This window comes from Cricetulus griseus (genome assembly GCF_003668045.3).
Source record: "Cricetulus griseus strain 17A/GY chromosome 1 unlocalized genomic scaffold, alternate assembly CriGri-PICRH-1.0 chr1_1, whole genome shotgun sequence".
In the NCBI taxonomy this organism is placed as follows: Eukaryota; Metazoa; Chordata; class Mammalia; order Rodentia; family Cricetidae; genus Cricetulus; species Cricetulus griseus.
The window spans coordinates 172220474-172235674 of NW_023276807.1; the positions used below are offsets into that span (position 1 = coordinate 172220474).

The 15201-nt window shown below is 38.7% G+C and overlaps 1 protein-coding gene across 1 annotated transcript; it reads left to right on the plus strand.

Moving 5' to 3' along the window:
* Nucleotides 1-8027: 8027 nt before the first annotated feature.
* Nucleotides 8028-9002, plus strand: LOC100757545 (olfactory receptor 2T2). The gene has a single exon (XM_027389310.1). It carries the CDS (start codon nucleotides 8028-8030, stop codon nucleotides 9000-9002), a length of 975 nt encoding a protein of 324 aa, XP_027245111.1.
* Nucleotides 9003-15201: the final 6199 nt, after the last annotated feature.

Below are 15201 nucleotides of genomic sequence, written 5' to 3' on the forward strand. Positions count from 1 at the left end.
AATACTCCTTAGGGTACCTGTCATGGCTGTGGACCTTTATGCATCACCAATGCTAGGTAGAGTGCCTTGGACACAGAAGGTGTATGCACACAGGGCATTCCACCTCTGAGAATGTTCTGGGAACCTTTCTTTGAAAGTGCAGCAAGACTTGGGGCTGGATAGATGGCTCAGCAGTTAAGAACACTGAATGCTCTTCCAGACGCCCTAACCTTAATTTTCAGCACCCTAGGGCAGCTCACAGCTGTTTGTAACTCCAGTTCCATGGGATCTGACACCCTCATACACATGTACATGTAGGAAAATAGCAATGCACATACAATAACACTAAATAAATCATTAAAAATTATCTTATTAAAAAAGAAAGTGTGGCAGGAACAATGGACCAGCCAAGGACATCCCCACCAGTTTTCCTCCACATGAAGGGCACTAGCATTGACTTTCAATGATTCATGGGTCCTGGGTCCAGAGGAAGTGCAGGAGTTGGTCTAAACTGCACTTGAAGGGACATCCTCTTTACTCACTGGAAGGGTACTTCTTTAAGGCACAGTGAGGGTTGCTGACCTTGACTGGACTTCCATGACACCTCCTAACCTGCTGTCCTGAACTTTGGCCCTTCACCTTCAGAGAGGCCTACTTTATTCCCATTACCTCTTCTTTCCAGGGAGAAGACCACAGGTAGTAAAATACCACTCACCAAGTTCTGCCGTTCAGACACAGAGTCTTAGTCCGAACACCTTCTACATTGGGCTTGCTGCCTCCTTCTACCCAGTGTTGTTAGAATAGGTGACTGTGAGGTTATCCTAGGAGATGTTATAACTCAAGATGTTACAACTACAAACAGCAGAAAGGCCTGACCATGACATCATGCAGATGAAAAATCTTTATTTATTCTTTGTTATTGTTCTTTTCTCTCTTTTTCTTTTATCTTTACAGTTTTTAGAAGACTGTAATTGGTGTGGGTAATTCAGGCTTTGAGCAATGAAAAATGATGATCAAGAATGCAAGGCTACTTGACTGGGAATGAAGAGCAGGGTCCTCTTAGAAGATAACAAGAAAGATAATTCAAAACAAGTATGCCAACTCCGGTTTTGAATAGGACTTTGGGAAGTTATGTAAAACCACAGAATACTTTGCTCACAATTCAGACACCAATTTAATATCTATCTATTGTCCTGAGAGAGCTTTATTTATAACACAGTCAAGTTTGTGTCTTTTTTTTTACAATGTCAAGTTTTATTAAACAACAATAAGTTTACCAGCTGCATAAATTTTATTAGTTTTAACTCAGTAAATATTCTTGATTTAACTTGGCACTGATGATCATTGACAATCATGGGCTTTTCTATTCCATTGTTAACTTAGTTGCTAATTAGTTAATTTTAGATCCCATACCATAGTTCACATAATTATAGGTTATAGGAAAACGTATGGAAGGGACAAAATCTTCAAGGATCTAAGAAGGCTTACTGAGGAAACATAAATGTAAACAAAATGAGTGCATGTCCCCAGATTACTCACTGACAGGTCACTTGCAAAACTGCTCAGGCTAAAGCCTGCCAAAAGCACAAGGCTGGTTTTAGGTGCAGTTGTCAGGCTACCACTGGAAGTTCAAGTAACATGTCAACCAGGGTATCCATGCTGATCTAACCAGCCTAGACAGAGACTTGGGAGTTAGTAGCTTATCAGCTCTGTGAGGCATACCCAGATGGTTTGATGATATGGCTTTAAGAAAAGCATTTGGGTACCACTTGTTCCTGAGTGTTGGGTGTCTAAAAGGATCCTGGATCTCTTTAATACAGTGTGTGGTGTGATCTGAATATTTACATTAAACTAAACTCCCTAACTGGTGTACTTATTCAAAAGCAAATTCTTATTTTCTTGGGTTATTTTGAATTTGAATTCGTTGTCATATGCTTGCTATTTCGGTTGTCTTGAGAATATATTTTTAAATGGAGAAGTGGAAGATCATTTGGCAATATCAAAACTAACATGTAAAAATCTTTTATTTTTGCCAAATGATAAACCAAGATTTGGGGCCAAAATAATATTGTCTTCCTGCATCAGTATTGTGATTTCCAACCAGTCATAACAGAAGCTCTGGAAGTGGAATTTCAGTTTGTAATGCTTTTAAGTATGGTTTCTTTGTAAGTGGCTCAGAACTAGATTCATACATTAAAGTAGACAAAATAGCTAGTTTTTATTACCTTGTCATGAATTAATATTTAATACAGTTTTTTTTCCTGTCCTTGCCTGATAATGTATGACAAATACTTATTTTAGTACATACTAACAAAAATTGTTTTCCATTATTTCCCTTTGTATTTTGACTCTTCTATTTGGCTTATTAACAATAACAAAGAGCCATCTCACAGGAAAGATATGATAATTTATTTCTTTTTTATTAGCAAGAAAATTATTTTACATGTTAATCCCAGGTCCCTCTCCCTCCCCTCTTCACCTGCCCACCCAACTAACACCCTACTCATCCCATACCCTTTCTGCTCCCCAGGAAGTGTGAGGCCTTGCATAGGGGGTCTTCAAAGTCTGTCATATTCTTTGGGATAGGGCCTAGGCCAATCCCCTTGTGTCTAGACTCAGGGGGTATCCCTCCATGTGGGATGGGCTCCTAAAGTCCATTCCTAGTGTAGCATTAATTTCTGATCCACTACAAGAGGCCCCATAGATTTCCAAGGTCTCCTCACTGACACCCACATTCAGGGGGGTCTGGACCCCTTGGCTCATCAGTCCTCCTTCTCTGCAATGGGATTCCAGTTCAGTTCAAGGTTTAGCTGTGGGTGTCTGCTTCTACTTCCACCAGCTGCTGGATGAGGGCTATGCAATGGCATATGAATTAGTCATCAATCTCATTATCAGGAAAAGGCATTTAAGGTAGCCTCTCCTCTGTTGTTTAGACTGTTAGTTGGTGTCATCTTTGTAGCTCTCCAGACATTTCCCTAGTGCCTGATTTCTCTTTAAACTTATAATGTCTCCCTCTATTATATTATATCTTATCTTGCTTTCTTCTGTTCTTCCCCCAGCTCATCCTCCCTGCCCCATCATGTCAGCTTGCTTTATATTGCTTTTATTATATTAAGATATGTTCCTGTTATCCCTGATATCTCCGAGAGCTTTATCATGAAGGGATGTTGGATTTTGTCAAAGGCTTTTTCAGCATCTAGTCAGATGATCATATCGTTTTTTTATTTTTTTTTCTCGGTCTGTTAAATGGTGGATTACATTGATGGATTTTCCTATGTTGAACCATCCATGTATCCGTGGATGATTTTTCTGATATGTTCTTGGATTCGGTTTGCCAGTATTTTATTGAGTATTTTTGCATCTATGTTCATGAGGGATATTGGTCTATAGTTCTCTTTCTTACTTGTGTCTTTGTGTGGCTTGGGTACCAAGGTAATTGTAGCCTCATAAAAAGAGTTTGTCAATTAACCTTCTGCTTCTATTGGGTGGAACAATTTGAGGAATATTAGTGTTAGTTCTTCTTTGAATTTCTGGTAGAATTCTGCAGTGAATCCATCTGGCCCTGGGCTTTTATTGGTTGGGAGACTTTTGCTGACTGCTTCTATTTCCTTATAGGTTATAGGTCTGTTTAACTTGCTTATCTGTTCTTGATTCAATTTTTGTGATATCTGTCCAGAAAATTGTTCATTTCATTTAAATTTTCAAATTTTGTCCAGTACAGGTTTTCAAAGTATCACCTGAAGATTATCTGAATTTCCTCAGTGCCTGTTGTTATGTCCCCTTTTTCATTTCTGAGTTTGTTAATTTGCATGTTCTCTCTCTGCCTTATGGTTAGGTTGGATAAAGGTTTGTCTGTCTTGTTGATTTTTTCGAAGAACCAACTCTTTGTTACATTGATTCTTTGAATTGTTTTCTTTGTTTCGACTTTATTGATTTCTGTCTTCACTTTGATTATTTCCTGGAGTCTACTCCACGGGGTGAATTTGCTTCCATTTGTTCCAGAGCTTTCAGCTATGATGTCAACTCTCTGGTGTGAGTATTCTCTAGTTTCCTCATGTGAGCACCTAGAGCTATGGACTTTCCTCTTAGTACTGCTGTCAAAGTGTCCCACAAGTTTAGGTATGTTGTGTCTTCATTTTCATTGAATTCTAGGAAATCTTTAATTTCTTTCTTTATTTCTTCCTTGACCCAGAAATGGTGCAATTTCGTGTTGTTCAATTTCAATGAGTTGGTAGGTTTTCTGCTATTTGTGTTGTTTTTGAATTCTAACTTTAAAGCATGGTGATCTGATAAGACACAGGGGATTATTCCAATTTTTTGTACCTGTTGAGGTTAGCTATGTTGCCGAGTATGTGATCAATTTTTGAGAAGGTTCCATGTAATGCTGAAAAGAAGGTATATTCTTTTGTGTTTGGATGGAAAGTTCTATAGATGTCTGTTAATCCCAATTGGGTCATAACTTCTTTTAGTTAGTTCTTTTGTCTCTTTGTTAAGTTTCTGTCTGTTGGTCCTGTCCAGTGGTGAGAGTGGGGTGTTGATGTCTCCCACTATAACTGTGTGAAGTCTTATTTGTGATTTGAGTTTTAATAATGTTTCTTTTATTAATGTTGGTGCATTTGTATTTGGGGGATAGATGTTTAGAATTGAAACTTCTTCCTGATGGATTTTTCCTGTGATGAATATAAAATGACCTTATTCATCTCTTTTGATTGATTTTAGTTTGAAGTCTAACTTGTTAGATCCTAGGATAGCTACCCCAGATCGTTCATTGGGTCCATTAGATTGGAATATCTTATCCCAACCCTTTACTCTAATGTAATGTCTGTCTTTGAATTCAAGGTGTATGCAGCAGAAGGATGGATACTGTCTTCGTATCCAATTGGTTAGCCTATGTCTTTTTATAGGCGAGTTAAGACCATTAATATTGAGGGAAATTAAGGTTCATTGAGTGTTTATTCTTGTTAGTTTTTTATTTTTTGTTGGTAGTGGTATTGTATGTTGATTTACCCTGATTTTTCTTTTTGGTTTTTGTAAAGTGAAATTATCTATTGCCTATGTTTTTGTGAGTGTAGTTAATTTCCTTAGGTTGGAGTTGTCCTTCCAGTACTTTCTGTATTGCTGGATTAGTGGTTACATATTTTTTAAATCTGGTTTTGTTGTAGAATATCTTGTTTTCTCCATTTATGGTGATTGAAAGCTTTGTTGGGTATAGTAGGGGGGGCTGCCATCCATGTTCACTCAGAGTTGCTAGAATATCTATCTAGGTCCTTCTGGCTTTCAGAGATTCCAGGGAGAACTCCGGTGTAATTCTGATAGGTTTGCCTTTATATGTTACTTGGCCTTTTTACTTTGCTACTCTTAATATTCATTTTTTATTCTGTAGGTTTGGTGTTTTAACTATTATTTGATGAGGGGAACTTTCTTTTGTGGTCCACCCTATTTGGCGTTCTGTAGGCTTCTTGTACTTTCATTGGTATGTCTTTCTTTAGGTTGGGAAAGTTTTCTTCTATGATTTTGTCGAATATGTTTTCCGCACCTTTGAATTGGATTTCTTCGCCTTCTTCAATACCTATTATACTTAGGTTTGGTCTTCTTAAGCTGTCCCATATTGTAGGGAGCCGTCCCTGCATTCTCCATTACAATGATGGCGCCTGCAGGCACTGAATGTAAATTATTGTGCAGGCGCTGGGTAATTTTCCATTTCCTTGATCTCTGCCTATTCCGTGGCGTCATATGGCCTGAGGAGCTGAAGCCAATCATAGGGTGACACGTCCCAGGCGGCGGCTGCCAGCCTTTATTAGGGGACGGGATTCTTGGCTCGGGGTCTCCGCTCTGGTAAGCTTATTCTCTCCTCTCAAGACGCATTAAAGCTTTCCTACAGAAGGATCCGAATGTCCTGTGTGGTTCTTGCTGGCGAGACGATAGCGAGGGACATCTGGTGCCGAAACCCGGGAACTTGTTAACATCGCCGGCACTGTGGAGACCCCTCGGACGGGGCGGATTCAGTGCCTGCAGGCGCCATCATTGTAATGGAGAATGCAGGGACGGCTCCCTACACCATATGTCCTGGATATTTTGTGTTGAGGATTTGTTGGACTTAATATTTTCTTTGCTTGATGAATTTATGTCCTCTAGTTTTTCTTCAGCGTCTGAGATTTAGTCTTCCATCTCTTGTATTCTGTTGGTTATGCTTGCATCTGTGGTTCCTGATTGTTTGCTCCACTTTTCCACTTGCAGCATTCCCTCAGTTTGTGATTTCTTTATTGTCTCTATTTCAGTTTTCAGGTCCTGAACTGTTTCCTTCAGCTGTTTAATTGTATTTTCTTGGCTTTCCTTGATTTCTTACATCTTTTGGTTCATCGTTTCTTCCATTTCTCTGAAGGATTTTCTGATGTCCTCTCTTAGGGTCTCTATCATCTGCCTGAAGCTGTTATTAAGGTTGCTCTCTTCTGCTTCTTCTGTGTTGGGATGTTCATGTCTTGCTGGTGTAGAGTTCCTAGACTCTGGTGGTGTGTCATATTGGTTTTCCTCTTGTTGGATGTATTCTTATATTGTCATCTTCCCATCTCTTCTTCCAGTGGGTGCAGGTGATGTCACTTCCTTTCCTGGTGTGTATGGGTCTAGGGTTCTCTTCAGGTGGGTGTAATTGGCTCCAATACTCTGATGGGTCTCAAGGTGGGTGCAGACAGGTCTGAGGCACTCACTGTCCAGATGGGCAAGAGCAGTACTGGCACAGAGATGTCAGCAGACTCTGGGTTGCTCGGTCATCAGGGGCCCAGTAGACCTGACTGTAGACCCCTTGTCAGGAGTTCCCAAAGTGGGCAGGCAGAAGTTGGGCTCAAGGCAGGGGCCAAAGCAGCCCATTTCTGCACTCAATGGGGGCCAGAATATCCCAGCTATCTCAGCAGAGTCAGAGTCCCTGGGACTTCAGGGACAGATTCAGTCTGCCTGCAGACCCCAGGGCAGGATTTACAGAGTCAAGATAAATTATTTCTGTTGCTTTTATTACTTAATTTTTACTTCAGTACAAATAAGTTTTATTTCAGCTTAGTGCTTCAGAAATTATTTGAGTACTGTGAACTAGGAGATACAGGTACATCTAAAGGATTTATTATCTTACATAGACATGTTTCTTTGGAAATTCTTTCATGAAATGACATGCCATGATCTAATAATAATAGAAGTTGACAATATATCCCTCTATATCACTGGACATATTGAAGTCCTCTATACTAAGGAACCTAAAGTGCTTTTTGCTAAGAAGAGATTCTAGAGTCCGTGATCCAAGAAATCTAACCCCATGCTGTCTTGCAAGAACAAACAGAAATTAATCCTTAAAGAACCTTCTCTATGTTGCAACATTGTATGCTAGGACAGGATGGAGCTAACACTCACAGGAAGTTGTCTTCAATGGCTTGCCAATCTGATATCCCAAACTTATTTACAGACTTGTAGTAATACCAACAGCAAAAAAGGAATGATTTTTATCCAAAACTTGGTCATATGTTCATATCACAAGAATTTATTTAGTCACAAATAACATTTGCATAAAATATTAACATGTAATTATCAGGAGAGAAAAACATAATTAATGAACTTAATTTAAAGAAGTAATGAAGTACACTTGTTGCAAGATAATAGAATGGATATAGTCATAAAAAATTCAGTTTGGAGTGATAAGATTGCAAGTGCGATGTAGAAGTTGGTTCAAAATATAAGGGAAGAACAAAAAGACATACTATTACCGATGCTTACATTTAATTCTGCTGTACAACTTAGTTTAGATTCATAACATTCCATCAAAATGATAAAACTCAAGTTCAAACTTTGATTGTGTAATGTCTTACTGCTAATGCTCAAGACAGGAGTCAAGAGGTTTATGAGGTGAACATTCTTTCCTTTAATCCATATTGCTTTGGACATGGCTAACAGCGAGTTCTTCACAACATACACGCACACACACACACACACACAGAGAGAGAGAGAGAGAGATAATTAGTTGACTCACCAACTTTCTTCCTCTACAGCCCACAGAGCTTCCATGCACTATGGAAATGGAGACTATTTACCAGAACTCCACTGACTTCATCCTCCTAGGCCTCATCACCAACCCAGAATTTCCTGGGCTGATCTTCGCTGTGGTCTTTTCCATCTTTGTGGTGGCTGTAACAGCCAACTTGATCATGATCATGCTCATTCGTGTGGATTCTAGTCTTCACACACCCATGTACTTTTTGCTCAGCCAGTTGTCCATCATGGATACTGTCTACATTTGTATCACTGTTCCAAAGATGCTCCAAGACCTCCTGTCCACAGAAAAAACCATTTCCTTTCTGGGATGTGCACTGCAAATATTTCTCTACCTGACACTGATTGGGGGAGAGTTTTTCCTGTTGGGCCTCATGGCTTATGATAGGTTTGTGGCTGTGTGCAACCCTCTACGGTACCCCATAATCATGAGTCAGAGGGTGTGTTTGCTTATGGTGCTGGGTTCTTGGGCTGGTGGGTCTTTGGATGGATTCATGCTGACACCTGTCACTATGAGCTTTCCCTACTGTGGATCTCGAGAGATCAACCACTTTTTCTGTGAGATCCCAGCTGTGCTGAAGCTATCCTGCACAGACACATCGCTCTATGAAACCTTGATGTATGCATGCTGTGTGCTGATGCTGCTCATCCCAATATCCTTCATCTTAGTCTCCTATACACGCATCCTCATCACTGTCTACCACATGAGCTCTGCTGAGGGCCGGCGTAAAGCCTTCACCACATGTTCCTCCCACATTATAGTAGTGAGCATTTTTTATGGGGCAGCCTTCTATACCAATGCACTGCCCCATTCCTACCACACACCTGAGAAAGATAAGGTTGTGTCAGCCTTCTACACCATTCTCACTCCCATGTTGAACCCACTCATTTACAGCTTGAGGAATAGAGATGTGGCTGCAGCTCTAAGGAAAGTCCTAAGGAAACATGCTTTCTCTCAGAGATTGCAAGTGGGACACATGCCTGGGAAATCCTAGTGGGATGGAGCTATTGCTTCTGTGTGGATGCTGTACTCTTTCTATAAAATACATTCTTTGTTCTTCTCAGCATCATTTTAATAATCCAAAAATTATCACCCCACGAAACCACTCTGTTATACTCATCACTTAGAATGAGATATGAAATTAAAGGCAGAGTTCTCACCATTACTAACTTTCTTGTCTAGATTCAGCAGCAAACTGTGTCAGTATTTTTAGCCAAACTTCACCATGAATCTTACCAGGCAAGATGAATATCCCTCTGAAGTACCCTGTACTGGTATCCTTATGTGCAGCATTTGTCCATATGTTCTTTGTGTTGGTATTATTACATCTTTGGGGGGTGAAGCCTACAACTCTACCCATTCTCGTTTATATTCTACAGCTGAAAAGCCATAGTCTTCCTTGACAGCCTTTGGATGCAAAAATACTAGGAGTACTTTCCAAGTCCTTGAGGATTTAATGTTAATATAACATCAAGCATTAAATATAGATTGAAGATTTTCTAATGATGACAATATAATTTTATTTTAAGAGTCAGAAAAACAATGTCTGATTTGAGATTTGTTGTATACAAAAAATCTCAACGATATGTTTTCTTAAACAAAAGCTGCATAATGGCCATACTGGTTGACATGTCAGTGTGCATGTGGCAAGGTCCTATTCCTAGACGAAGAGATACAGGCAATTAATGGCTACTGAGGGAGGAAGAATTAGTTATTTCCTAGGAAAATATATTATACAATCCCATGTGGTCATTCATAAACACCTGTACATACAAGTCTTCTAAATTGAATCAGCAGGTTATACATGTACACACACACACACACACACACACACACACACACACACACACACACACCAAATAAACAAACAAAGACCTGCAAATGTATTAAAGAGCTCAATGTGAAACCTGAAACATTGGAAGTGCTAGAAGAAAACATTGATGGTACCCTACAAAATATAGATTTAGGAAAAGACTTTCTATTTGTTCAGGAATTTAAGGACATCACTTAGCAAGTGAGACCTTATTGTGATGTCTATTTTTGATTGTCAACTTTACTGAATCTGGCTGGTCACACCTATGAGGACTTTTCTCTTAATTAAAATTATTTTAAAGGTAGGCTAGGGGCTGTTTTCGGATGGATTATGCTGTCCTGCTTGGGGACACCTGAGGTCCATGGGCTGCTCAAGGGATCCCATTTCCACAGAGACAACACACCCAGAGACTGCCAAGGCCCCAGTACCAGTCTTGCCTCCATCCACGAGAAGAGGACAGACATCAGAGTATTGGACATGTTTGCATCAACCAGAAGGCTACCTTGGTCCCATACTCACCAGGAGAGGAAGAGACTCCTGCTACATCCACCAGAAGAAAGGATGGGAAGAAGACAATATAAAAGCACACTTAACAACAGAAAAACCAATATGACACCGCCTGAGACTAGGGAACCTACACCAGCAAGACCTGAACATCACAATGCAGATGAAGCATAAGAGAATGACCTTAAAAACATCTTCATCAAAATGATAGAGGGCCTCAAAGAGGATATGAGAAAATCCCTTAAAGAAATGGAAGAAAAAACAAACCCAAAAATATAAGACATCAACAAATATTTCAAGAAAACAGTTCAAGACCTAAAAACTGAAATAGAGACAATAAAGAATGCACAATCTGAGGGAAGGGAATGCTGGAAATAGAAAAGCTGAGTAAATGATCAGGAATTACAGATGCAAGCATAACCAACAGAATACAAGAGATGGAAGAGAGAATCTCAGAAGTTTAGAATACACTAGGAGAAATAGCCTCATCAACCAAACAAAATCTTAAGTCAACAAATCCCTAACATAAAATATCCAGGAAATATGGGATACCATGAAAAGACCAAACCTAAGAATAATAGGTATAGAAGGTGAAGAAACCCAACTCAAAGGCACAGAAAACATATTCAACAAAAATGATAGGAGAAAAAATTCCCAACCTAAAGAAAGACATGCCAATGAAAGAAAAAAAAAGCCTACAGAACACCACATAGACTGGACCAAAAAAAAAAAAAAAAAAAAGGTCTCCTTGCCACATAAGAATCAAAACCCCAAACACACGAATAAAGAGAAAATATTAAGAGCAGCAAAAGAAAAAGGTCAAGTAACATATAAAAGCAAACCTATCAGAATTACACTTGAATTTTCCATAGAAACTCTGAAAGTGAGAAGGTCCTGGATAGATATTCTACCTACACTAAGGGACCATGGATGCCAGCCCAGACTACTATACCCAGCAAAGCTTTCAATCAATATACATGGAGAAAACAAGATATTCCATGACAAAACCAGATTCAAACAATACATATGCACCAATCCAGCCCTATAGAAATTTCTGGAAGGAAATCTGCAACCCAAGGAAGTTGACTACAACCAAAAAAAAAAAAAATATAGGCAATAGATAATCCCACTTTACCAACAGTCAAAAGGGAAAAGGGATAGAATCCCACACATAATTTCACCACCACCACCATATCCAAAACAAAAATGAACAATCAATGGTCATTAATATCCCTCAACATAAATGGTCTTAAATCACCTATAAAAAGACACAGGTTAGCATAATGGATAAGAAGACAGAATCCACCCTTTTGCTGCATACAAGAAACACATCTCAACTTCAAAGACAGACGGCCCCTAGGAATTAAAGGTTTGGAAAAGATTTTCCAATTAAATGGACCCAAAAACAAGAAAGGGTAGCAATCCTAATATCCAACAAATTGGACTTTAAACTAAAATCAATGAAAAAAGATGAAGGAGGTCACCTCCTACTCATCACAGGTGAAATCTGAACATTTATGCCCCAAATATAAAGGCATCCACGTTCATAAAGGAAACATTACTAAAACTCAAGTCACACATAAAACCACAAACACTTATAGTCGGAGACTTAAACACCCCACTCTCACCACTGGACAGGAACACCAGACAGAAACTCAACAAAGAATCAAAGGAATTAACAGAAGATATGGCCCAATTGGGTTTAACAGACATGTATAGAACATTCCATCCAAATACAAATGAATATACCTTCTTCTCAGTACCTCATGGAACCTTCTCTAAAATCGACCACATACTTGGCATCATAGCAAACCACAACAGGTACAAAAAAGTTAAAATAACCCCCTGTATCTTATCCGACCACCATGCTTTAAACTTAGAATGCAACAACAACAGGAATTGCAGGAAACCTACAACTCATGGAAATTGAATAATTCCCAATTGCACAATTCCTGGGTCGAAGAAGAAATAAAAAAATTAAAGATTTTCTGGAAATCAATGAGAATGTGGACACAGCATATGCTTTGAAAGAAGTTGTAAGAGGAAAATTCATGGTGCTTAGTGCCCACACGAAGAAACAGGAGAATAATCACACTAGAGAATTAACAGCACAACTGAAATCTCTTGAACACAAAGAAGCCAATACACCCCGGAGGAGTAGACACCAGGAAATAATCAAATTGAGACTTGAAATCAATAAAGTGGAAACAAGAAGAACAATAAAGAATCAATATAATGAAGAGTTGGTTCTTCAAGAAAATCAACAAAATAGACAAACCTTTATCCAAACTTACCAAACAGCAGAGAGTGAACAGGCAAATCAATAAAATCAGGAATGAAAAGGGGGACATAACAATAGACAAAGAGGAAATCCAGAGACTCAATCAGGTCATTCTTCGAAAACCTGTATTACTCAAAATTGGAAAATCTAAAGGAAATGGACAATTTTCTGGACAGATTTAATTTATCAAAATTAAATCAAGAACAGATAAGTAACTTAAATAAACCTATAACCCCTAATGAAATTAAAGCAGTCATCAGAAGTCTCCCAACCAAAAAAAAGCCAGGGCCAGATGTCTTCAGTGTAGAATTCTACCAGAAATTCAAGGAACAGCTAATACGAATTATCCTCAAAGTATTCAAGGAACATCTAATATTCCACACAATAGAGGCAGAAGGGTCATAGCTAAACTCTTTTTATGAGGCTTCAATAACCTTGATACCCAAGCCACACAAAGACACAACTAAGAAAGAGAACTACAGACCAATATCCCTCATGAACATTGATGCAAAAATACTCAATAAAATACTGGCAAATTGAATCCAAGAACACATCAGAGAAATCATCCACCATGATCAAGTAGACTTCATCCCAGGGACACAAGAATGGTTCAACATAGGAAAATCCATCAATGTAATCCACCATATAACAGACTGAGAAAAAAAAAACATATGATCATCTCAATAGATGCTGAAAAAGCCTTTGACAATTTCCAACACACCTTCATGAGTAAGCTCTTGGAGAGATCAGGGATAACAGGACCATAACTTAGCATAATAAAAGCAATATAAAGCAAGCTCACCGTGAACATCAAATTAAATGGCGAGAAACTCAATGCAATTCCTTTAAAATCAGGAACAAGACAAGGCTGTCTACTCTCCATACATCTTCAATATTGTCCTTGAAGTTCTAGCTAGAGCAATAAGACAACAAAAGGAAATCAAGGGGATACAAATTGGAAAGGAAGAAGTCAAACTGTCACTATTTACAGATGACATGTCTACATAAGTGACCTGAAAAACTCTACCAAGGAACTCCTACAGCTGATAAACACCTTCAGCAAAGTGGCAGGATACAAGATTAACTCAAAAAATCTGTAGTCATACTATATACAGAAGATACATTTGTGGAGAATGAAATCAGAGAAACATCATCTTTTACAAATTGCCACAAACAACATAAAGTACCTTGGAGTAACACTAACCAAAAAAGTGATAGACTTGTACCATAAGAATTTTGAGTCTTTAAAGAAAGAAATTAATGACTATACCAGAAAATGGAAGGATCTCCCATGTTCTTGGATAGGTAGGATCAACAGAGTGAAAAAGCAATCTATAAATTCAATGCAATCCCAACCAAAATCAAAGCAGAATTCTTCACAGCCCTTGAAAGAACAATTCTCAACTATATGGAAAAACAAAAGATCTAATATAACCAAAACAACCCCGTACAATAAAGGAACTTCTGGAGGCATCACCATGCCTAACTTTAAGCTTTATTACACAGCTATAGTCCTGAAAACAGCTTGGTATTGGCACAAAAATAGGTTAACCAATGAAATAGTTGAAAACCTGATATTAACCTACACACCTAAAAACCCCTAATTTTTGACAAAGAAGCTAAATTTATACTATGGAATAAAGAAAACATCTTCAGCAAATGGTGCTGGCATAACTGGATGCAAACATGTAGAAGGCTGCAAACAGATTCATGACTATCACCATGCACAAAATGTAAGTCCAAATGGATCAAAGACCTCAACACAAACCCAGACACACTGAACCTATTAGAAGATAAATTGGGAAATACCCTTGAATTAATTGGTACAGAATACCATTTCCTGAACATTATACCAGTAGCACAGACATTGAGATCAACAATTGATAAATGGGACCTCCTGTAACTGAGAAGCTTCTGTTCTGAAGCTTCTGAACTGAAGGCAAAGACACAGTCAGCAAGACAAAAGAATAGTCCACAGACTGGGAAAAGATATTCACCAACCCCACATCTGACAGAGGGTTGATTTCCAACATATAAATAGAACTCAAGAAGCTAATCTCCAAAACACCAAACAATGCAATTGAAAAGTGGGGTACAGAACTATATAGACAATTCTCAGCAGAGGAATCTAAAATGGCTGAAAGACACGTAAGAAAGTGTTCAACATCCTTAGCCATCAGGGAAATGCAAATCAAAACAACTCTGAGATACCATCTTACTCCTGTTATAATGGCTAAAATGAAAAACACCAATGACAGTTTATGCTGGAGAGGATGTGGAGAAAGGGGAACACTTCTCCACTGCTAGTGGGAGTGCCAACTTGTACAGGCACTTTGGAAATCAGTATGGCAACTCCTCAAGAAAAGGGGAATCAGTCTACCACAAGATCCAGCAATTCCACCCTTAGGCATATACCCAAAAGAAGCACATTCATACAACAAAGACATCTGTTCCACCATGTTCATAGCAGCACTATCTGTAATAGTCAGAAACTGGAAGCAGCCTAGATGCCCCTCCACCAAAGAATGGATAGAGAAAATGTGGTACATTTACACAATGAAGTATTACTCAGTGGAAAAAAACAATGGAATCTTG

What these genes read in the sequence shown, in the direction of transcription:
- LOC100757545 (XM_027389310.1), top strand. Translation starts at nt 8,028, where the DNA reads ATGGAAATGGAGACTATTTACCAGAACTCCACTGACTTCATCCTCCTA.